The sequence below is a fragment of the Sus scrofa genome, chromosome 1, assembly GCF_000003025.6.
Source record: "Sus scrofa isolate TJ Tabasco breed Duroc chromosome 1, Sscrofa11.1, whole genome shotgun sequence".
Taxonomy (NCBI): domain Eukaryota; kingdom Metazoa; phylum Chordata; class Mammalia; order Artiodactyla; family Suidae; genus Sus; species Sus scrofa.
In genome coordinates this window covers 92,144,110-92,168,276 of record NC_010443.5, presented here as the reverse complement: position 1 = coordinate 92,168,276, position 24,167 = coordinate 92,144,110, and the positions used below count along the sequence as shown (strand labels likewise).

The window sequence follows — 24,167 nt, the reverse complement described above, 5'->3', positions numbered from 1 at the left end:
AAATTTTATTGTAGTATAGTTGATTTACAATGTTGTATTAATTTCTGCTTACAGTAAAGTGAATCACATGTGTATTTACACATACACACACACATATGTATATTCTTTTTCATATTCTCTTCCATTATGGTTTATCTACCACAGGGTATTGAACAGAGTTTTCTGTGCCGTACAGTAGGACTTTGTTGTTTGTACATCCTATTTTTATCATAATCTGCCTCGACTAGTCCCAAACTCCCAGCCCATCCCTCCTCTGCTCCCGTCTCCTTGGTAACTGTCTGTTCTCTGTGACTGTGAGCCTGTTTTTTGGTTTTTTTTTTTTGATATTTATTTATTTATTTATTTTTGATTTTAATTTTTTCCATTATGGTTGATCTACAGTGTCATGTCAATTTCTACTGTAGAGCAAAGTGACCCAGTCATTTATATGTATATATATAATACATATATATATGTTTTTTTCTCACATTATCCTCCATCATGTTCCATCATAAGTGACTAGATATAGTTCCCAGTGCTATACAGCAGGATCCCATTGCTTATCCACTCCAAATGCAATAGTTTGCATCTACCAACCCCAAACTCCCACTCCATCTCACTCTCTCCCTCTACCCCTTGGCAACTACAAGTCTGTTCTTCAAGTCCGTGAGTTTCTTTTCTGTGGAAAGGTTCATTTGTGCCATATATTAGATTCCAGATATGTGATATCACGTGCTATTTGTCTTTCTCTTTCTGACTTACTTTATTTAGTATGAGAATCTCTAGTTCCATCCATGTTGCTGCAAATGGCATTATTTTGTTCTTCCTTATGGCTGAATTACTATTCCATTGTATATATGTCCCACATCTTAATCTATTCATCTGTTGATGGACATTTAGGTGGTTTCTATGTCTTTGCTATTGTGAATAGTGCTGCTGTGAACATAAGAATATATGTTATCTTTCTGAATTATAGTTTTGTCTGGCTACATGCCCAGGAGTTGTATTGCTGGATCATATGGTAACTGTTTTTAGTTTTTTGAGGAACCTGCATACTGTCTTCCACAGTGGCTGCACCAGTTTATATTCCCACCAACAGTGTAGGGATTTCCTTTTTCACTAAACCCTCTCCAGCATTTATTATTTGTAGATTTTTTTCCTTTGGTCTTTTTATCTTTTTCTAGGGTCACACTTGCGGCATATGGAGGTTCCCAGGCCAGGGGTCCAATCAGAGCGGTACCTGATGGCCTATGCCAGAGCCACAGCAACACCAGATCTGAGCCACGTCTGTGACCCACACCACAGCTCACGGCAATGCTAAATCCCTAACCCACTGAGCGAGGCCAGGGATCGAACCCGCAACCTCATGGTTCCTGTTTGGATTTGTTAACCACTGAGCCACGACGGGAACTCCAATTTTTTTTTGTTTTTGTTTTTTTAGGGCCACATCTGTGGCGTATGGAGGTTCCCAGGCTAAGGGTCTATTTGTAGATTTTTAAAATGATAGCCAATCTGACCAGTGTGTGATTCCTACCTCAGTATAGTTTGATTTGCATTTCTCTAATAATTAGCTATTATGAGAGTCCTTTTATGTTCCTGCTGGCCATCTGTATGTATTTGGAGAAATGTCTGTTTAAATCTTCTGCCTGGTGTTCCCATTGTGGCACAGCAGAAACAAATCCAACTAGTATACATGAGGACAAGGGTTTGATCCCTGGCCTTGATCAGTGGGTCTGGGATCTGGTGTGGCTGTGAGCTGTGGTGTCGGTTACAGATGCGGCTCAGATCCTGTGTTGCTATGACTGTGGTGTAGGCCAGCAGCTATAGCTCCGATTTGACCCCTAGCCTGGGAACTTTCATATGCCTCAGGTGTGGCCCTAAAAAGCTAAAAAAATAAATATAAATAAAATCTTATGCCCATTTGTCTGTCTTTATAGTGATTTTTATTTTTATTTTTTTCATTATAGCTGGTTTACAGTGTTCTGTCAATTTTCCACTGTACAACAAGGTGACCCAGTTTCACATACATGTACACATTCTATTTTCGCACTTTATCATGCTCTATCATAAGTGACTGGACATTGTTCCTAGTGCTACACAGAAGGATCTCATTTCTTATCCATTCCAAAGGCAATAGTTTGCATCTATTAACCCCAAGCTCCCAATCCTTCCCCCCTCCCTCCCCCTCCCCCTTGGCAACCATGAGTCTGTTCTTCAAGTCCATGAGTTTCTTTTCTGTGGAAGGGTTTATTTGTGCCTTATATCAGATTCCAGATATAAGTGATATCCTATGGTATTTTTCTTTCTCTTTCTGACTTACTTCACTCAGTATGAGAATCTCTAGTTGCATCCATGCTGCTGCAAATGATGTTATTTTGCTCTTTTTTTGTTCTGCCTATTTTTGTATTGGGTTGATTGTTTTTTTTTTGTTGTTGTTATTGAATTGTATGAGCTGTTTTTATATTTTGGAAATTAAGTCCCTGGTCGGTCACATCATTTGCAAATGTTTTCTCCCAGTCTATAAGTTGTCTTCTCATTTTGTTTATGGTTTCCTTTGCTGTGCAAAAGCTTGCAAGTTTGATTAGGTCCCATTTGTTTATTTTTGCTTTCATTTCTATTGCCTTGGGAGACTGACCTGAGAAAGCATTTGCCTGGTTTATGGCAGGGAATGTTTTGCTTATGTTCTTTTAGGAGTTTTGTGGTGTCTTGTCTTATATTTAAATCTTTAAGCCATTTTGAGTTTATTTTTGTCTCCAGTGTGAGAGTGCATTCTAACTTCATTGACTTACATGTGACTCTCCAACTTACCCAGCACCACTTGCTGAAGAGACGTTTTTCCTCATTGTATATTCTTGCCTCCTTTGTCATAGACTAATTGTCCATAGGTTACCACTGGTTTTTGAGTTGAGTTAATCTAGATGAGAGGCTGTTTTTTTTGTTCAGCCAAGGGAATCAGAAAGCAGGAGTTTATTGTCAGGTTTGTGGAGCACAGAGTTAACTTCTATAACTGGAATGACCAAGCATTTTGCTATAGAGATGGAACCCAGGAAACACATTTAAACAAGGTTTCTGATAGTTAAATGGCTTATCCGAGCTTGCCTCTCGCTCACACAGAGACTGTTACATCATGTGTGGGGATACAATTAATACATATATGCAAAGCAACAGAGATGAGATTTGACTCAAGAAGATAATTTTGGTGCTATGGAAAAAATTAGTTATTTAAATTTTATTTCAAAAAGTGAACTTTCAATAGCCATGAGCCCGTTTATTTAACCCGCTGGTTAATATTAGAGCATGCAGTAATGGGCCATGATGAATGCAATTTCACCTAACGTTTAAAAATGTTCAAAAGTGGAGTTCCCATTGTGGCGCAGTGGAAACGAATCTGACTAGTATCCATGAGGACCCAGGTTTGATCCCTGGCCTTGCTCAGTGGGTTAAGGATCTAGCTTGGTGTAGGTCACATGTGGCTTGGATCCCGAGTTGCTGTGGCTTGGGCATGCCGTTAATGGGGCAGTCCAGATATCTCAGAATAGAAGATTTTCATGATCTTTAAAAGATCTTTCAGCAGGAAACTGTCGCTTCCGATTATGATCAGATTTTCTCTTTAGAGGCTGGGTAAAGTATGGATTTTGAACTGTTTTGAGATATTGTAGTTAAAAGTCTTGCCATTTTGGAGACTTAATATCAAGGATCACTTTTTATTAAGGACATTCCTAACGATATTTTAGTTTTAAAAACTTGTAGTGAGTGTGTTTTTAATATAATTCTTATAAGTTTAACTCCACTTATTATTTTTCAGGTATACATATGGGAAGCCAGTGAAAGGAGATGTAACACTTACATTTTTACCTTTATCCTTTTGGGGTGTGAAGAAAAATATTACAAAAACATTTAAGGTAAATTTTGCAGATATAATTTGAATGGGGAAAACTGTAAGTGTACTTTTTCTTGAAATAAGATTTTGTACTTAATTAACAAGAAGTTGACAGTAAGAAAATTAGGAGCTTTCTAGCTTTGGACAAATGAGATTAAAATGGAAATGGAGCTACTGTATTGTTGTGACTTAGTTTTTTTTTTTTTCCTCACTTAGTTTGAGTTTTATTTCTAAAATTTGGATTGTTAAAGTGAAGAATAAAATTGAATTTTATAAAAGGATTTTTTATTTTTTCTATTTTAGTTGATTTACAATGTTCTGTCAGTTTCTGCTGTACAACAAAGTGACCCAGTCATACATACGTGTATATATATATGTATGTATATATGTATATTCTTTTTACCAAATTATCCTCTTTATCATGTTCCATGAAATTGAATTTCTTTTTAACAAAACAGATAAATGGATCTGCAAACTTTTCCTTTAACGATGAAGAGATGAAGAAGGTAATGGATTTTTCAGATAGGCCTTCTGAACACATGTACCTGTCTTCCCCTGGGCCAGTAGAAATCTTAGCCACAGTGACAGAATCTCTTACAGGTTTGTAGACATTGAAGTGAGGGTAAAGTATTTATGTGCTGTTGCTCTATTATCTTATTCCTTTTTCCCCCCATCAGTGTCATTTGAGGGCACTGTTGCCTAAGGATGCCAATTAATGCTGAAATTGTTGTAACTTTTAGTCTAACTTGCAGAATGTTTTTGTAATGAAGGGGAAACATTTTCTTTGAGACTCTGTAGTTTAGCCATATGTGATAGGTATTTATAGTTTTTTCCGTCGCTACTCTTTATATTTTTTTCTACTTGAAGGCTACATGGAAAAGCTACCTTTCAGTAGACTAACCAGCCTCCTTTTATTATTTATTTATTTATTTCTGTCTTTTTAGGGCTGCACCCACAGCATATGGAGGTTCCCAGGCTTGGGTCGAATCGGAGCTGTAGCTGCTGGCCTACACCACAGCCACAGCAATGTGAGATCCAAGCCATGTCTGCGACCTACATTACAGCTCATGGCAATGCCGGATCCTTAACCCACTGATAGAGGCTAGGGATCAAAGCGTGTCCTCATGGCTGCTACTCAGATCTACAAAGGGAACTTCATCCTTTTATTTTTTAAAATAACATCTTGTGAAGTCTCACCTACTTCTAGAGAGTTTTCTTTTTGAGCAATAAAATAAAGGTTAATTACTTGGACTTTTCTGTTGCTTTTTAACAGCTTTCACCAGTCCCTGAAAGAGCAAAAAGGCTACTGTGTCAGTGCCTGAGTCTGCTGGTTCAGGTCACTGCTGGGGGCACCAGTGGTGCTCAGAGGGGACCCCCAGAGGACTTAATAGGGTGTGTAGTTATTTCTGGGGCACCACCAGGGAGACCTTTGTGCCCTGACATCCTACTCTCTTGAGAAGTAGCTCAGATGGAGGGATTTGATGGATGGAAGTTGTTGGTCACGTATTACTTTCTAAATGGTGCAATTTCCAAAACAGGTATCTCTCGGAATGCAAGCTCCAATGTGTTTTTCAAGCAACATAATTATATCATTGAATTTTTTGATTATGCCACTGTCTTAAAGCCATCTCTCAACTTCACAGCCACAGTAAGTTGGTGTATTTATTCATCACCTAAAGCAGTAAGTCCAGTTTAGTGAAAGAGAATGAGAATTTGTACTTATAGTGCTTTTCAAAAAATTTAAACCCCAAGAGGCGTACTTTCTCCTTTTAGATTTATGAGGCGGGTAGAATGGTCTCCAAATGACCTTTATCTAATTTATCTAAGAGTAGCTCCAGGAGTTCCCACTGTTGGTGAAGTGGGATCAGCAGCATCTCTGCAGCACCAGGACACACAGGTTTGATTCCCAGCCCGGCACGGATCTGGCATTAAAGGACCTTGCATTGCCACAGCTGTGGTGTAGGTTGCAACTGCAGCTCAGATCTGATACCTACTCAGGAACTCCATGTGACATGGGGCAGCCAAAAACAAAACAAAAAACAAATGAACAAACACAAAGTAGTTCCAATAAACCTTTTCCTCAAAATATATTTAATAAATAATTTACATTAGATTTGGATTGTGACATTAAAGCTTTTATAAATTAATGGGTGGAATTAGATGCTAGTCAAAAAACTTCCATTTCAATTTCCTTTTTTTTTTTTTTTTTTTTTTTTTTTAGGGCTGCACCCACAGCATAAGGAAGTTCTCAGGCTAGGGGTTGAGCTATAGCTGCTGGCCTACACCACAGCCCACAGTAACTCCAGATCCTTAACCCAGTGAGCGGGGCCAGGGATCAAACATGGATCCTAGTCAGATTCATTTCCACTGCACCACAATGGGAACTCAGTTTGATTTTTATAATGACTAACTCTAATTCTAGCATAGATGTAACATTAAAAATGATCCACAAATCTACTTATTTTATTTGTGAGAATATTGAAGTAACATTTATTAATGGAGTGAATTTTGGCAGTGTGCAAGGCATGCTGCTTACTGACCCAACAAGAAGGACCAGTCCCTACCCTGGATTCATAGTGCTTGTGGCGGTGACAAGAAAATGTACACACAACTGTGATTTGAGGCAGGATGAGGTCAGTGTCCGAATGCATTTCAATAGGGATTTAAAACAATAATCCCTGGTCTAGTGAGAAAAGAGAAATTTTAGGTAGCTCTTGATTTTAGTAATCTTACGGTTTAGATAGTTTGGACAGTCAGATAAAATGACCCAGGAATCTGCAGATGGTAACTTCCAGATGAACGGAGGGAAGGAAGAGCTGGCTTTGGGATAGGGATGGGGGTCATTCAGGAATGCTTTATGGAAGGGGATGGTTTAAGATGCTTGTTACAAGATAAACAGCATTTTTAGTGTTTGAGTGTATGAGTGGCAGGTGAGGAACGAGCTAAGGTGAGATGCAAGGCTAGAGCTTTGGTTAGCTGGCAGTACCTTCAGGGGACAGTAAATGGACCAGGGTGGTGGCAGCAGAGAGCTTCTGTCCAGGAGTGGTCAGAGAAGACAAGAGGTGAGGCTTGGGGGTTCCATAGGATCCACAGTGTCTCATGTGTTACTGGGCTTCATGTTCTGGGCAGTGAAGGGCATGGGGCTTATGAACTTGGGAGAGCTGCGGCACAAACAGTGTTCCAGGGAGACTGGGTGAGCTCTGTGGGGAGGAGGCCAGCAGCCCAGCATGTGACCGTAGGGAGCCTCGTAGTGGTGGATGTGGGTCATGAGCACGTAGATGTAGAATTGAAACTGACAGCACTAATGGCCTGAATCCAGCCAAAACCCAGATGTAGACTTGAACCCATGGTTTTAAATTGGAATCACTCATCTGATGTCTGGACTTACTGAGGTTCAGGTTCTTTATGCCTCCACGCAGAAGGAATTCATCGAGAGATAAAGTGATGGGCAATAAATAGATGTATTAGGATGCTTGCAGGCAGGCAGGCATGGAAGCGCTTCCCCGAGGATCCCATGGGCTAGAGTTTTATCATCCAAGGGGAGTGGGGGTCGGAAAAGACTACCTCTTCCTCTTTCTTCCAGCAGTAGCTCCTCCTTAGTATCCGGTAAGGTGTGTATTCAAGTCAGCAGAAGGGCAGTCCTGAAACTCCTGCCCTTGGTCTGAATCTGAATGCAGGCCTCACCCCAGCCCCCACCCAATGTCTCACACCTCCACTAGTCAAGCAAGCCTGCCTTGTTCTGATGGCTTTCTGGAGCAATATACAGAACATCCCCTAGGTTTCCCTCTCTATCTATGGCCCCTTTTTGGGACTTCTGCAACTTCCTGTGCCTACTCTATCCCTATTGGGACTTGGGGTGAGTTGATTTGGCAGGTGTGGGGGGGGGAAGGGATTCAGAGATGTTCAGTCTGGCAGAATGGTAGTGTTAGCAAGAGTAGGAAAGGTAGGGTGGTTTCTCAGCTTTTGAGATATTGAATCCGGTATGTCAGGAATGCACAAGTATATATTTCCTGCTGGTGGGCTTGGAGGGGGTGAAGCTGAGGTCAGAGACAGGTTGGGATATGGAGGCAGGAGTGCTGCGCCCTCAGAGGGTAAATGGTAACAAGTCCCACATACAGGGAGATGGAAGGGGAGCTGCAAAGGACACTGAAGGGATGCGGAAAGAGGACTATGAAGAGAAGGAGCTTATTGTGATGCCGTGGAAGGCAGGAGGAGCCATAATACCAAGAAGGGAGTGGAGACTGCCTGGAGAGACCACTGAATCTGGAAGCTGGGGGCTGCTGGTGACTTTGGAGAGTTCAGTTTCATGGGAACAGCACAGATGGGAGCTGGATTCAACAAAACTTAAATCCTTTGCTTCTCTCGCTTGCCTAATTTTAAAGTATTTTCTTTTGACCATCAGGTGAAGGTGACCCGCTCTGATGGCAGTCAACTGACTCCCGAAGAAAGAAGAAATAATGTTGTTATAACGGTGACCCAGAAAAACTATACCAAGTCCTGGAGCAGATGGGACAGTATGGATCAAGAGGCAGGGCCTATCCAGGTCATAAATCATACTGTCCCCGACAATGGAGTCTTCAAGATTGAATTCCCAATCCTGGCTGATTCCAGTGAGCTGCAATTGAAGGTGCCTCTGTTTCCCATCTTTCTGTTACTGCAACAGCAGCAGTAACATTAAAATCCTGTGATGGGCCCTCAACCTGTTGGGAGGTCAGAGTGAATAGGAAATGAACATGTTTATATTTAAAAGGACAGGGAAGAGGGTTAAAAGTGATTTCATGAAGTGGTTAAGTTAGACCGAACTCTTCCTTGTGAATCCACTTGAAGAGCACAGTAAGATAGTGACCTGAACATATGGGGGAGAAGTCGTTGACTCCCAGGCTAGGTGATTTGCAGTCATTTGAAGCTGTATTTTCATCTCAGTCAGAGCTGAGATGAAAGGGGAGCATTGTTTCCCCACTTACACTCTGCCGTGGGACCCACACTCCCCAGCCACCTGCTTCCTTTCCGTGGTTACTCAGCCAGGCCAGTGTGGCCTCTGGAGTGTTACTCTCATGATGGTGGACTGAGTGGCTTGTAGAGGAAGGGATGCATTTTTCATTTCATTTTTTTCTTCTCACACTGTTTCCTGATCATATTCCTTTGTTTCAGAAGGAAGCTATTAGGACTGTGCTCTTTCCTCTTAGATTACAGTGATGGAGACTGTCTTACTGTTGTACAGCTGTCACTTTCTTTAGAGTAGCAGCTGTAAAATGATGACCCAGTGTTTGGGAAATGTATTTTTCCTGCATGAAAAGAAGTCAAAGTGAATTTGCCTTTCAGTGATTGCCCAGCAGAGAGCATCCTTTCTCAAGGTGTTACTAAAAACTTATGACTCCTTTTGCTTTTGTTATAGGCCTTTTTTCTTGATAGTGTGAGTAGCATGGCAGTTCATGGTATGTTTAAGTCTCCCAGTAAAACATACATCCAGCTGAAAACAAGAGATGAAAATATAAAGGTAATGCTTGATAATTACAGTATAATTGGACTGTCTTGGCCATTGGTATGTATTAAATACTCTATATTAATTAAAATATTTTTTTCTAGGTGGGATTACCTTTTGAGTTGGTGGTTATTGGCAACAAGCAGTTGAAGGAGTTAAGCTATATGGTAATCACTTGTACAGTCTAAATTTATGATCTATTATGGAATCATCTTAAATAGTGTCTACCTCATGGCTAAACTGAACTTACTGGTGTTCCTGTTTTGGCTCAGCAGGTTAAGACCCATCTAGTATTCATGAGGTTGCAGGTTTGATCACTGGTCTTACTCTGAGCAAGGCCACTTAGCAAGGCCAGGGCTAGAACCTGCATCCTCATGGATGTTAGATTCATTTTCACTGAGCCACAATGGGAACTCCTCAAAGTTGGTTTAAGTCAAGAATTTGTGTATATGCTTAAAATTATGATGAACACAGTTGCCACTGAGATGCTCACTAGCTTCTGCATAAAATAAAACTCATGTATTGTTCTTTTCAGGTAGTGTCCAGGGGGCAGTTGGTAGCTGTAGGCAAGCAAAATTCATCAACCTTCTCCTTAACACCAGAAAATTCTTGGGCTCCAAAAGCTTGTATCATTGTGTATTATATTGAAGATGATGGAGAAATTATAAATGATGTTCTAAAAATTCCTGTTCAGCTTGTTTTTAAAAATAAGGTAAGATTTAAGATAATGATGTTTAAAAGGAAACTTCCTATTAGTGAAGTCTGAAAAATAATATTTCTTTAGAAAAATATCGTTACACCAAATTGGTTAGAAATTTATATTCCTTTCTAGAACTATGGATAAACCTCTTTATATTTAATTACTGTAGATCTGTTTTCACATGTTGAGTTATTAGACATTGTGGGTCTAGTTTGTAAGTTATGATTCCTGGATTTAAGACTTTAACTCAAATCCATGAAGCTTGCTTTCAGGTTTTCCCAAACGGTGGAGTCGATGTTGCTCTGGCCCTGGAGTTCCCACTGTGGCTCAGTGGAAACAAACCCAACTAGTATCCATGAGGATGCGGCTTTGATCCCTGGACTCCCTCAGTGGGTTAAGGATCTGGCATTGCCATGAGCTATGGTGTAGGTCGCAGGTGTGGCTCAGATCTGGCATGGCTATGGCTGTGGCTTGTGGCTGGCAGCTGTAGCTCCAATTCGACTCCTAGCCTGGGAATTTCCATATGCCTCAGGTGCACCCCTAAAAGCAATATGTACATATATTGCTCTGGCCTAGAATTCCAGGGCAATATAGAATTTGTGTGCTGTTGATGCTGGTGTGGGAGTGACATGAAGGGTGTAGGAGGCTGTCTATAGTGTTGTGTGGAAGCAGAACTGGGTTGGGGTTTATTCTGTTTCATCCTGGAAACTAACCCAGGGCAGATTTACAAGGAGTGTGGCTACTATGCACTTGGAATCTGTATGAGGTTTGTTTTCTAAACACAGCAGTGATTTTTATAATCTAAGTTGTATAGCTTGTATAGGAGACTCTAAGAAGTCATTGGATTGCAAGACTGACGAATGAAGCTCAGTCATCTCATGCATATGAAAACGAGCCATTATTCTCACTAAAGGCTGCTGTCTTTTCAGGACCTCTGAGGCAAAATAACCATTACTTTAAAGTACTGATTTGCAGAGTACACTCTGATAGCATTTCCCCCTTAATTTGCTAAAATTTGGAGAAGCGGCAGTTATCATCCATGGATTTTTTTTATTGAGAACTCCTAATTCTAACTTTGACTGTCAAAATATAAGACAAACTTCTCTTTTCTGTCTTGTGAAAAGAATTCTTGAAAAGACAATGCTCTATTCTGTTAGTTCCAGAGCACAATCTTTGACTTTTGGTGACCCCATAAATCCCCTGACCAAGGTGAGTTTTAAAATAGGAGTAAGGCTTGAACATGGAGGCACACATCTCTGAAAGTGAGATGATGGAAGATGGTATGAGAAAAAGAATATGTATGTATGCATGACTGGATCACTGTGCTGTACAGCAGAGGTTGTCACAACATTATAGATCAACTATACTTAAATAAAAAAATTAAAAAAAAAACCAAAAAAGCCACAGTGTAGAAGGTCATCCACTTTGAGGAAACAGAGTGTATAAATAACGTAGTTCCAAGGAATTTCTTAAGAGAGATAACGAAGTAGTTTCCATTGTGTTTGCAAAGGTAATTCTTCCTCTAACTTTTAAAGGATAACATTTACTGCATTTACTCTCAAAGAAACTACATATTTGGAGATAAAATAAAAATCATGCACACAGAAGTACAGGTGGCAGCTGTGGGGTCTCTGAGGTGCAGAGTGAAGAGTGAGAAGTGCAAGGTTTGAATCCCCCCTTCCCCCTTCTTTAAGATCTAAGTGGAGAAAAATTAACTGAGCGCAGTGGTTTAAGAGGCATGGCAAAGACAAATTGCATTGGACAGGTTGAACAGGCAAGAGGACTTTACTCAGGACTGTTGTAGTGGGAGAGAGAGACTGCATTTGACTCTATCAAAGCACAAGGAGGAAGGTTTTTAGGTGCTGGCTGAGTTAGTGGAAAAGTACTGGAGGAGCTGGTCAAAGGATTAGGTCATCTGTGTTTGCTAACTTTATATGTTAGGCTCTTGTTCGCCCACAGACACTGGGAGATCAGTCAGGGCTCTTTCTAGATTACGTTTGAAAAGAATGGCTTCCAGGTCCTCCAGAAAAACATTCCTGCTCACTTCTCAAAGGGGCTGAGAAAGCATTCACAATTGCAAGTTTTCTAAGAAAAGGGGCTTTTGGTCTGGAAAAACATTTCTGAAATTTAGGCAAGCTGGGGGGCACGGCGGCGTTAAGGCTGTTTTGATGAGGGCAGTGGCGAATGGAAATAGAGCACATTCCTAGTAGGAAGAGGCCTCATGACAAAACCATTGGGTTCAGCTGTGATAAGAGGATTGATGCCCTTTAAGGAGTATTTGTGGGACCTAGCTTTGCTAAGTGTAGTGACGGGAAGTTCAGGCAGCTGTGGGGACACAGAGCTGGGGGCCCTGCCTGTGTTCGGTCTGATGGCCTCCTGCCTTGGAAAGTCATGCTTGAGGCCTGAGGAGCTCACTGGCACCCACCCCCTTCTGAGTCCAGGGGGCCAGCATGTGGGTGTTGTCAGTTTCTTTCTTCTTTCCTGTCTTCCTCTCCCCCTTCCTGGATACTGCCACGCAGCCCCCAAGCCAGACCTGTCTTCTCTTCAGCACTCCAGGTGAGCAACTGTGGGGCAGGAGGTGGAGAAAGGGAGGAGAAAATGTAGGGAAGTGAAACTCTGATTTATGCCTCTGTGAGAGGCGCTGTGAGTGAAATTTGTTTCCTATTCCCATCCTTCCCTCCTTCCTTCCTTCCTCCGTTTCTTCCTTCTTTCTCTCTTTAAAGGGGGCTGCACCTGCGGCATGTGAAGGTTCCCAGGGTAGGGGTTGAATCAGAGCTACAGCTGTTGCCTACGCCACAACCACATGAGATCCAAGCCACATCTGTGACCTCCTACTCCTTAACCCACTGAGTGAGGCCAGGGATTGAACCCGAATCCTCACGGACACTGTGTCGGGTTCTTAAACCGCTGAGTCACAACAGGAACTCCTTGAAGTTTCTTTTTACTCCCTTCCCTAAAGAAGGCTTGTGTATTGTAGAATGGTCCCTGAGCTAAGGCAAATGTCAAATCTTTGCTAGATTTTCCCATTGATCTGCTAATGGTAAGACATGCAGGAAATGCTTAAAAGAAGGGCAACTTATCAATCCTGTCTTCTCCCTTTCTCAGATACAGCTGTTTTGGAGTAAAGCTAATGCTGAACCATCTGAGAAAGTCTCTCTTAGGGTCTCTGTGACACAGCCAGACTCAGTAGTTGGGATTGTAGCTGTCGACAAAAGTCTGAATCTGATGAACATCTCAAATGATATTACAATGGAAAATGTGAGTATAGCCATTTTCTCATGATAAAAATATACATTAATGACTCTCTGTCCACCCCACATCTTCCTTTGTTTTTAGATGGAGAGGCTATTTAAAGGTGATGGTTTGGATCATTATGAGAAGTTACTCAGTTTTTCTGGGCATCTTCCATATAAATATTAATTATGAAGCTTCAAAAAAGATGCACGTTAAAAGAGGAAAAAAAGAAACTTTATTGCATTACTTAAAGTGTCAAAAGGAAATTTCATTAGTTCTTTTTCATGTGTAACTCAAGAATCAGTAAAGCTTTTAAATGAAAAGGATATGCACTCTAGTTCTCATGTTGGAAAAAGGCTGTGTGGTCTTTGCTGTCTTATCTGTGAAATGCCACCTAGAGTATTCCCTTATTTTAATATTATATTTTAATTGATTTTTTTTTTTTTTAAGTGCTGCACCTGTGGCATATGGAGGTTCCCATGCTAGGGGTCGAATCGGAGCAGCACTTGCGGCAGCCTACATCACATCCACAGCAATGCTGGATCCAAGCTGCGTCTGTGATCTACACCACAGCTCACGGCAACGCCAGATCCTTAATGCACTGAGAGGCCAGGGATCAAACCCAGATCCTCATGGATCCTAGTCAGGTTCATTAACCACTGAGCCACAAAGGGAACTCCGATATTATATTTTAGTTGAATATTCTTGAGAAAGTCCTGGGAAATGGATGGGAATAATTCTGAATGATGTTGGAGAGCACTTTAGATAATTTTGAAGTGCTTTCTACGTTGTTTTTTTTTAATTTAAAAAAATTTTAAATTTTTATTTTTTTAATTATTTATTTTACTTATTTATTTTTCTGCGGTACAGCATGGGGGCTAAGATACACTTACATGTATACATTTTTTTCCACCCTTTGTTCTGTTACAATGTAAGTATCTAGACACAGTTCTCAATGCTACTCAGCAGGATCTCATTGTAAATCCATTCCAAGTTGTATCTGATAACCCCAAGCTCCCGATACCTCCTACTCCCTCCCTCTTCCCCTGGGCGGCCACAAGTCTATTCTCCAGGTCCATGATTTTCTTTTATGAGGAAATGTTCATTTGGGCTGTATATTAGATTCCAATTATAAGTGAAATCATATGGTATTTGTCTTTGTCTTTCTGACTTATTTCACTCAGTATGAGAGCCTCTAGTTCCATGCATGTTACTATAAATGGTATTATGTCATTCCTTTTTATGGCTGAGTAGTATTCCATTGTGTATATAGACCACATCTTCCTAATCCAATCATCTGTCGATGGACATTTGGGTTGTTTTCATGTCTTGGCTATTGCGAATAGTGCTGCAGTGAACATTCGGGGTGCATGTGTCCCGTTTAATTAGAATTTTGTCCGGATATATGCTCAAGAGTGGGATTGCGGAGTCATATGGAAGTTCTATGGATAGATTCTAAGGTATCTGCAAACTGTTCTCCATAGTGGCTGTACCAGTTTACATTCCCACCAGCAGTGCAGGAGGGTTCCCTTTTCTCCACAGCCCCTCCAGCACTTGTTATTTGTGGATTTATTAATGATGGCCATTCTGACTGGTGTGAGGTGGTATCTCATGGTAGTTTTGATTTGCATTTCTCTTATAATAGGCGATGTTGAGCATTTTTTCATGTGTTTGTTGGGCATCTGTATATCTTCTTTGGAGAAATGTCTATTCAGGTCTTTTGCCCATTTTTCCATTGATTGATTGGCTTTTTTGCTGTTGGGTTGTATAAGTTGCTTATATATCCTAGAGATCAGGCCCTTGTCCATTGCATCGTTTGAAACTATTTTCTCCCATTCTGTAAGTTGTCTTTTTGGTTTCTTTTGGGTTTCCTTTGCTGTGCAAAAGCTTTTCAGTTTGATGAGGTCCCATGGGTTTATTTTTGCTCTTATTTCTGTTGCTTTGGGAGACTGACCTGAGAAAATATTCATGAGGTTGATGTCAGAGAGTGTTTTGCCTATGTTTTCTTCTAGGAGTTTGATGGTGTCTTGCCTTATAGTGAAGTCTTTCAGCCATTTTGAGTTTATTTTTGTGCATGGTGTGAGGGTGTGTTCTCGTTTCATTGCTTGGCATGCAGCTGTCCAGGTTTCCCAGCAATGCTTGCTGAATAGACTTTCTTTTTCCCATTTGATGTTCTTGCCTCCCTTGTCAGAGATTAATTGACCATAGGTGTCAGGGTTTATTTCTGGGTTCTCTGTTCTGTTCCATTGGTCTGTCTGTCTGTTTTGATACCAGTACCACACTGTTTTGATGACTGTGGCTTTGTAGTATTTCTTGAAGTCTGGGAGAGTTGTGCCTCCTGCTTGGTTTTTGTTTCTCAGGATTGCTTTGGCGATTCTGGGTCTTTTGTGGTTCCATGTAAATGTTTGGATGGTTTGTTCTAGTTCTGTGAAAAATGTCCTGGGTAATTTGATAGGGATTGCATTGAACCTGTAGATTGCTTTGGGTAGTATGGCCCTTTTTACAATATTGATTTTTCCAATCCAGGAACATGGACTATCTTTCCATTTCTTTGCATCTTCTTTGATTTCTTTGATTAAGGTTTTATAGTTCTCGGCATATAGGTCCTTTACCTCCTTGGTCAGGTGTATGCCGAGGTATTTGGTTTTGTGAGGTACAATTTTAAAAGGTATTGTATTTTTGTATTCCTTTTCTAATATTTCGTTGTTGGTATATAGAAATGCCACTGATTTCTGAATGTTAATCTTATATCCTGCTACTTTCCTGTATTTATTGATCGGTTCAAGGAGTTTTTGGGTTGAGTCCTTCGGGTTTTCTATGTATAGTATCATGTCATCTGCATACAGTGACAGTTTGATCTCTTCTCTTCCTATATGGATGCCTTTTATTTCTTTTGTTTGTTTAATTGCTGTGGCTAGGACTTCCAAAACTATGTTGAATAGCAGTGGTGAGAGTGGGCATCCCTGTCTTGTTCCAGCTTTGAGTGAGAAGGCTTTCAGTTTTTCTCCATTGAGTATTATATTTGCTGTGGGTTTATCATAAATGGCTTTGATTATGTTCAGGAATCTTCCCTCTATACCCACTTTGGTGAGGGTCTTGATCATGAATGGATGTTGGACTTTGTCAAATGCTTTTTCTGCGTCTATTGAGATGATCATATGGTTTTTGACTTTTCTTTTGTTAATATGGTGTATGATGCTGATTGATTTGCGTATGTTGAACCATCCTTGTGAACCTGGGATGAACCCTACCTGGTCATGTTGTATAATTTTTTTTGATATGTTGTTGGATTCGGTTGGCTAAGATTTTGTTGGGAATTTTTGTGTCTATATTCATCAGTGATATTGGGCAATTGTTTTTTTTTTTTGGTGGTATCTCTGTCTGGTTTTGGAATGAGGGTGATGGTGGCCTCATAGAATGTCTTTGGGAGTATTCCTTCTTCTTTGACCTTTTGAAAGAGTTTAAGGAGGATGGGCACCAATTCCTCTTTATATGTTTGGTAGAATTCACCTGTGAAGCCATCTGGTCCTGGACTTTTATTTGTAGGGAGTGTTTTTATGACATCTTCAATTTCATTTCTAGTGATCGGTCTGTTCAGTTGGTCTGTTTCTTTTTGATTCAGTTTTGGTAGGCGGTAAGACTCTAGAATATTGTCCATTTCTTCCAGATTGTCAAAGTTGTTGCCGTATAGTTGTTCATAGTATTCTCTTATGGTTTTTTGTATCCGTTGTGATTTCTCCTTTTTCATTTATAATTTTGGTTATCTGAGTTCTTTCTCTCCTCTTTTTAGTGAGTCTGGCCAGGGGGTTGTCAATTTTGTTGACCTTTTCAAAGAAGCAGCTCTTGGTCTTATTAATTTTCTCTATTGTTTTTTAAGTCTCTATTTTATTGATTTCCTCTTTGATCTTTATAATTTCCTTCCTTCTTCTGACTTTAGGTCTTTTTTGTTCTTCTTTTTCTAGTTCGTTTAGGTGGAGGGTTAAGTTGTCAGCTTGAGATCTTTCTTCTTTTTTGAGGAAGGCCTGTATATTGCTATGAATTTCCCTCTGAGCACTGCTTTTGCAGCATCCCACAGCTTTTGAGAGGTTATGTCTTCATTATCATTTGTTTCAAGGTATTTTTTAATTTCCTTCTTGATTTCCTCATTGACCCATTGGTTTTTTTGTAGCATGTTGTTTAGTCTCCATATAGTAGGTTTTTTCTCATTTCTTTTCCCATGGTTGATTTCTAATTTCATGGCATTGTGGTCAGAGAAGATACTTGAGATAATTTCTATGGTCCTAAATTTATTGAGGTTAGCTTTGTGTCCCAATATGTGGTCGATTCTTGAGAATGTTCCATGAGCACTTGAGAGGAATGTGTATTCTGCTTTTTTTGGATGTAGTGTCCTGAAGATGTCAATTAAGTCTAACTTTTCTATTGTTTCCTTTAGGCTCTCTGTTGCTTTATTGGTTTTCTGTGTAGAGGATCAGTCCATTGATGTGAGGGGCGTATTAAGGTCTCCTACTATGATTGTATTCCCATCAATATCTTCCTTTATGTTGGTTAATATTTGTTGTATGTATCTGGGTGCTCCTCTATTTGGGGCATATATGTTGATGACAGTAACATCCTCTCCTTGGATGGATCCCTTAATCATTAAGAAGTGTCCTTCTTTGTCTTTCTTTATGTCTTTTGTTTTAAAGTCTATTTTTTCTGGTATGAGTGTTGCAACTCCTGCTTTCCTGTCATGTCTATTGGCATGAAATATTTTTTCCCACCCCTTCACTTTCAATCTATACATGTACTTTGTTCTAAGGTGGGTTTCTTGTAGGCAGCAGATTGAAGATTTTTGCTTTTTTTTTTTTATCCATTTAGCTACTCTTTTTTTGATTGGAGCATTCAGTCCATTGACATTTAAGGTGATAATTGTTAGATAATTATTTATTGCCCATTAGACCTTGTGTTCCAGCTGATTCTATGATTCTCCATTCTTCCTTTCTTTTTTTTTGGATGGTCTCCAATTATTTTCTGCTTGAGTGTTTTTCTTTTCCTTTTTTTCAAATGCAATATTTGGTTTTGATTTGTGGTTTCCCTGTTTTTAATGTATGCTAACCCCTTCCTATAATTATGTATTTTAGCCTGACGGTCCTGTAGGTTCAAACACTTCATTACTATACTAAAATTAAGAAGAGAAACAGATCAAAAAAAAAAAAGAAATAAAGAAAAAATTCAAAAAAGAGAATTCATTTCCTCACATCCCTTGCCCACATTTTATGATTTTGATGACTCTTTTTTTTTCTTTTTAATTTTATTTTGTTTTAAACATTTTCATGATTAAATCTGTTTGCTGGCTTATCTGAGTGACTGCTCACTGACTGTGGCTTCCTCAATCCTTTCTTTTTGGTTTAGAGAAGCCCTTTCAATATTTCTTTAGCCTGGTTTTGTATTGCTGTATTCTTTTAGCTTTTGTTTGTTGGAAAAAAAATTTTATTTCCCTTTCTATTTTAAATGATATTCTTGCTGGGTAGAATATTCTAGGTTGCATATTTTTTCCTTTTAGCACTTTACATATCTCTTGCCATTCCCTCCTGGCCTGTAGAGTTTCTGTAGAGAAATCAGCTGATAACCTTATGGGGGTTCCCTTATAGGTAATATTTTGCTTTTCTCTTGCTGCCTTTCGGATCCTCTCTTTAGCATTAGCTTTTGCCATTTTTATTATAATGTGTCTTGATGTGGGTCTATTTGGGCTCCACTTGTTTGGGGCCCTCTGTGCTTCCTGCATCTTGAAATCAGCATTCTTTAGATTTGGGAAGTTTCCAGTGATAATTTCTTCAAATATATTTTCCATTCCCTTATCTTTTTCTACTCCTTCTGGAATTCCTATTATGCATAGATTGGCCTGCTTTATATTATCCCATAGGTCACTTATATTGCTTTCATGTGTTTTCATTTTGTTTTCTGTCTGCTGAACTTATTGGGTGATTTCCATTATTCTATCTTCCACATCACTAATTCGTTCTTCTGCATTATTCATTCTGGTTTTTACTGCCCTTAGCTCAGTTTGTATTTCTGCAAATGAATTTTCTAGTTTTTCTTGGCTCCTCCTTATATTTTCTAGTTCTTTTCTGAGGGTATCTGCATTACTATTCATATCTTCTCTTAATTCCATCAGTATTTTCACTATTTCTCTTTTGAACTCCAGGTCTGTCAGACTGCAGAGATCTGTTTCATTGTTGACTGCTTTAGGTGAAATTTCCTGTTGGTTTAACTGGGGATGGTTTCTCAGCTTCTTCGTCTTGCTTGTTGTTTTCTTTTTCTTGGTGGAGTTGTACTCCCCGTGTCCAGGCAGGGTTTGCCTTGGCACTGCTGTGGAATGTTTCCTGGGTGCTGTCTTTGTTGGTCGTCTTCTTTGAGGCAACATGGGTTTTCTTGGGGGTGGGCAGGGCTGACAGGGTCTCTTTGAAGCATGGGAGGACTTCCTGAGGGCAGACAGGACTGGGAGGTCTGCACTGTGATGGAAGCAGATTTCATACGGCTGTGTAGAGCTTGCTTTGGTGTTACTGGGCTGTGGGGCTCTTCTAGGGGGCTTGTGGTGCTGGTCAGCTATTCCACGGGAGTGCAGCACCCCCCAAGGGCGGGAGCAACCAACCAGGCTGCTGAGAACCCAAGGGACTCTTCCCCAGGGCAGCAGGGATTGGCAGGATTACATGCAATAGAGGCAGATTTGTACGGCCAGGCCGAGCTTGTACTAGCTTTTCTGGGCTGCGGGCCTTTTCCTGGGGGGTTGGCAGTGCTGGGTGCTGCTCTGCGGGGGTGTAGCCCCTCCAGAAGGCAGGCAGGCCAGGGCAGGGAAAGCCCCTGCAGTGGTTGGCTTCCTGCAAATGGTGAGGTCAGCCAACTGGGATGTCAGGCAGCCTCAGGTCCAGCACGTGCACACAGGGTTGGGGGAGGGGGGATATACTGGAAAGCACAGCTTTCTGATAGCTGGTGGGCAAGTGAGCTCACTGTGGTGTGGGGAGTATTCTATGGTGGCCCACCCCCCCCTCCTCTCCCCTCCCCAACACTGGTGCCTTGTCTCTCCTTCAGATCCAGCTCTTCTCCCGGGTTCCCTCTGATGTGGCTTTCCACCCCCAGCCCTTAGCGTATTGCTCCCTGCACCTGCAATGCTCGGCTTCCTAGTCTCCCAGACAGTCTCTGCCCTGAGAACTGGACAGACGGGTTCCTGGTCCCCTAAGCAGTCTCAGCACCGCCCACCCTAGCCTGTTCCTGGGCTAACCTCCAGAGCTGAGGTCTCGGTGCTCAGCCCCCACCCAAGCGTCTTGGTTTGCAGTGATTGTGCCAGTAGTTCAGATGATCTGTTCAGTTTTCACTCTGCTGTTCAGAACTCAGACTTACTACTGTGCTCTTCTCTGCATCTGGAGATCCCTCTGATTCGGTTGATCTTTCCATCGAGTAGGTGACTTTCCAGGGTGTGGGATCCCTTTCTCCTCCACAGTTCCCTTTCGGGAGTGCCCATCCAGCCCCAATTCCCCTTCTCTCACTCTGCTCTTTTGTTTTGTTTCACCCAGTTATGTCACGAGATTCTTGCCGTTCTTGGAGTTTAGGTTCTTCTGCCAGCGAATAATTGCTCTTCTGTGAAAGTTGTTTAACCTGTAGATGTGTTTTTCTTGCTGTGTTTGTGGGAGAGAGCGAGCGTTTCCCCCTACTCCTCTGCCATCTTGCCTTTTCCCTCTACTTTGATTGTACATAGTGGTTATAAATAATTATAGTCCCTGTTAAATCAGGAATTTGTGGTATATTGAGAGAGTGGAATCATGTTAATCTGCAGACAACATACTAACCAAGAAATAGATGAACACCTAGTGTTACACAAACTGAACTATTATTCATTAGCCATTTCGTTTTTTCTTTTTTTTATGTTTTTATCACATCTGTAGTTGTATAATGATCATCACAATCCAATTTCACAGAATTTCTATCCCTCAACCCAAGCACATCCTCCCGCCCCCCAAACTGTCTCCTCCAGAGACCATAAGTTTTTCAAGGTCTGTGAGTCAGCATCTGTTCTGCAAAGAAGTTCAGTCTGTCCTTTTTTCAGATTCCACATGTCAGTGAAGGCATTTGATGTTGGTGTCTCATTGTATGGCTGACCTCACTTAGCATGATAATTTCTAGGTCCATCCATGTTGCTAAGAATGACAGTATTTCGTTCCTTTTAATGGCTGAGTAATATTCCATTGTGTATATGTATCACGTCTTCTTGACCCACTCCTCTGTCAATGGACATTTAGGTTGTTTCCATGTCTTGGTTATTGCAAATAGTGCTGCAATGAACATCGGAGTACATGTGTCTTTTTGAGTCATGGTTTTCTCTGGATAGATGCCCAGGAGTGGAATTGCTAGATCAAATGGTAGTTCTATGTTTAGTTTTCTGAGGAATCTCCATACTGCTTTCCACAGTGGTTGCACCAATTTACAATCCCACCAACAGTATCATAGGGTTCCTTTTTCTCTACACCCTCTCTAGAACTTATTGTTTGTAGACTTTTGGATGATGGCCATTCTGGCTGGTGTAAGGTGGTACCTCATCATGTTTTTGATTTGCATTTCTCTACGAATGAGAAACATGAGAATGATGTTGAACATCTTTTCATGTGTTTTTTGGCCATCTGTATACCTTCTTTGGAGAACTGTCTGTTTAGATCTTCTGCCCATTTTTTGATGGGATTGTTTGTTTTTTTGGAATGGAGCTGCAGAAGGTGTTTATAAATTTTGGAGATGAATCCCTTGTCAGTTGATTCACTTGCAAAGATTTTCTCCCATTCTGTGGGCTGTCTTTTCGTTTTGTTTAGGGTTTCCTTTGCTATGCAGAAACTTTTCAGTTTGATTACGTCCCATTTGTTTATTTTTGTTTTTGCTGTCATGACTTTAAGAGGCGGATCTGAGATGTTGCCATCATTTATGTTGGAGAGTGTTTGGCCTATGTTTCCTCTCAGAGCTTTATAGTGTCTGGTCTTATACATGGGTCTTTAATCCATTTTGAGTTGATTTTTGTGTATGGTGTTAGGGGTGTTCTAATGTCATTCTTTTCCATGTGGCTGTCCGGTTTTCCTAGAACCAGTTATTGAACAAGCTGTCCTTTCTCCATTGTATTTTCTTGCCTCCTTTGTCATAGATGAGTTGACTATAGGTGCATGGGTTTAATTCTGGGCTTTCTATCCTGTTCCACTGATCTATATTTCTGTCTTTGTGCCAGTACCATGTGGTTTTGAGGATTGTTTCTTTGTAGTATAGTCTGAAGTCCGGGAGCCTGATTCCTCCAGCTCCATTTTTCTTTTTCAGGAAGTCTTTGGCTATTCTGGGTCTTCTGTGCTTCCAAACAAACTTTAAAATATTTTGTGCAAGTTCTGTGAAAAATGTCCTTGGTAGTTTGATAGGGATTGCAGTGAATCTGTAGATTGCCTTGGGTAGTATAGTAATTTTGATAATATTAACTCTTCCAATCCATGAGCATGGTATGTCTTTCCATCTATTTGTGTCATCTTTGATTTCCTTCATCAGTGTCTTATAGTTTTCAGAATACAGGTCTTTTGTCTCTTTAGGTAGATTTATTCCTAGGTATTTTATTCTTTTGTATGTGATGGTAAATGGGATTGCTTCCCTAATTTCTCTTTCTGCTCTTTCGTTGTTAGTGTATAGAAATGCCATCGATTTCTGTGTATTAATTTTGTATCCTGCGACTTTGCCAAATTCATGGATGAGTTCTAACAGTTTTCTGGTAGAGTCTTCAGGATTCTCTAGGTATAGTATCATGTCATCTGCAAATAGTGATAGTTTTACTTCTTCCTTTCCAATTTGGATTCCTTTTATTTCTTTTACTTCTCTGATTGCTGTGGCTAGGACTTCCAGAACTATGTTGAAGAGTAGTGGTGAGAGCGGACATCCTTGTCTTGTTCTTGATCTCAGCGGGAATTCTTTCTGCTTTTCTCCATTGAGGATGAAGTTCACTGTGGGTTTGTCATATATGGCCTTTATCATGTTGAGGTAGGTTCCTGCTCTGCCCACTTTCTGAAGGGTTTTTATCAGAAATGGGTGTTGGATTTTGTCAAAGGCTTTTTCCACATCTATTGAGAGGATCATATGGTTTTTATTCTTCAGTTTGTTAATGTGGTGTAGCACACTGATGAATTTGTGGGTATTGAAGAATCCTTGCATCCCTGGGATAAATCCCACTTGATCATGATGTACAATGCTTTTAATGTATTGTTGGACGTTGTTTGCTAGGATTTTGGTGAGGATTTTTGCATCAATGTTCATCAGTGAAATTGGCCTGTAGTTTTCTTTTTTTGTGGTATCTTTGTCTGGTTTTGATGTCAGAATTATGGTGGCCTCATAGAATGAGTTTGGGAGAATCCCTTCCTCTGCAATTTTTTGAAATAGTTTCAGAAAGAGAGGTGTTAGCTCTTCTCTATATGTTTGATAGAATTCACTTGTGAAGCCATGTGGTACTGGACTTTTGTTTGTTGGAAGTTTTTTATTTATTTATTATTTTTTTATTTTTATTTATTTATTTATTTTTATTTATTTTTTTACAGAATAAAATACATACATTTACACACAATTACATTCACACAGATTATTATAACATTCATCTTAAGAAACAGATTAAGTGACTCCCACTGGAGAATTGGAATGGAAAATATGCTGAGACAAATAGGAAATTTATTCTATACTTTATCCCAATTTTATGGCTGTCATCTTTACTACTTAGTTTTATCTATTACATTTCAATATTTCTTTAAAAATTAGCATTATACTAAATTTTTATATTATGCAACTAAAATTTATAAAGAATAAAGCCTTATATACCATTAAATATTTTATATAGCATAGTAAAAAGAATAACTTAA

General features: G+C 40.2%; 1 protein-coding gene across 2 annotated transcripts in view; it reads left to right on the top strand.

The window, feature by feature from the left end:
* The window catches only part of CD109 (CD109 molecule), a 159,405-nt gene that overhangs the window by 72,803 nt on the left and 62,435 nt on the right, over positions 1 to 24,167 (top strand). For both annotated transcript variants that reach the window (XM_001927545.6, XM_021092387.1), the window contains 8 exons: positions 3,785 to 3,881; positions 4,318 to 4,459; positions 5,398 to 5,507; positions 8,262 to 8,486; positions 9,255 to 9,356; positions 9,446 to 9,508; positions 9,877 to 10,053; positions 13,147 to 13,299. In XM_001927545.6, the coding sequence (XP_001927580.3) occupies positions 3,785 to 3,881; positions 4,318 to 4,459; positions 5,398 to 5,507; positions 8,262 to 8,486; positions 9,255 to 9,356; positions 9,446 to 9,508; positions 9,877 to 10,053; positions 13,147 to 13,299 (1,069 nt within the window). The remainder of the gene's footprint in view (positions 1 to 3,784; positions 3,882 to 4,317; positions 4,460 to 5,397; positions 5,508 to 8,261; positions 8,487 to 9,254; positions 9,357 to 9,445; positions 9,509 to 9,876; positions 10,054 to 13,146; positions 13,300 to 24,167) is intronic.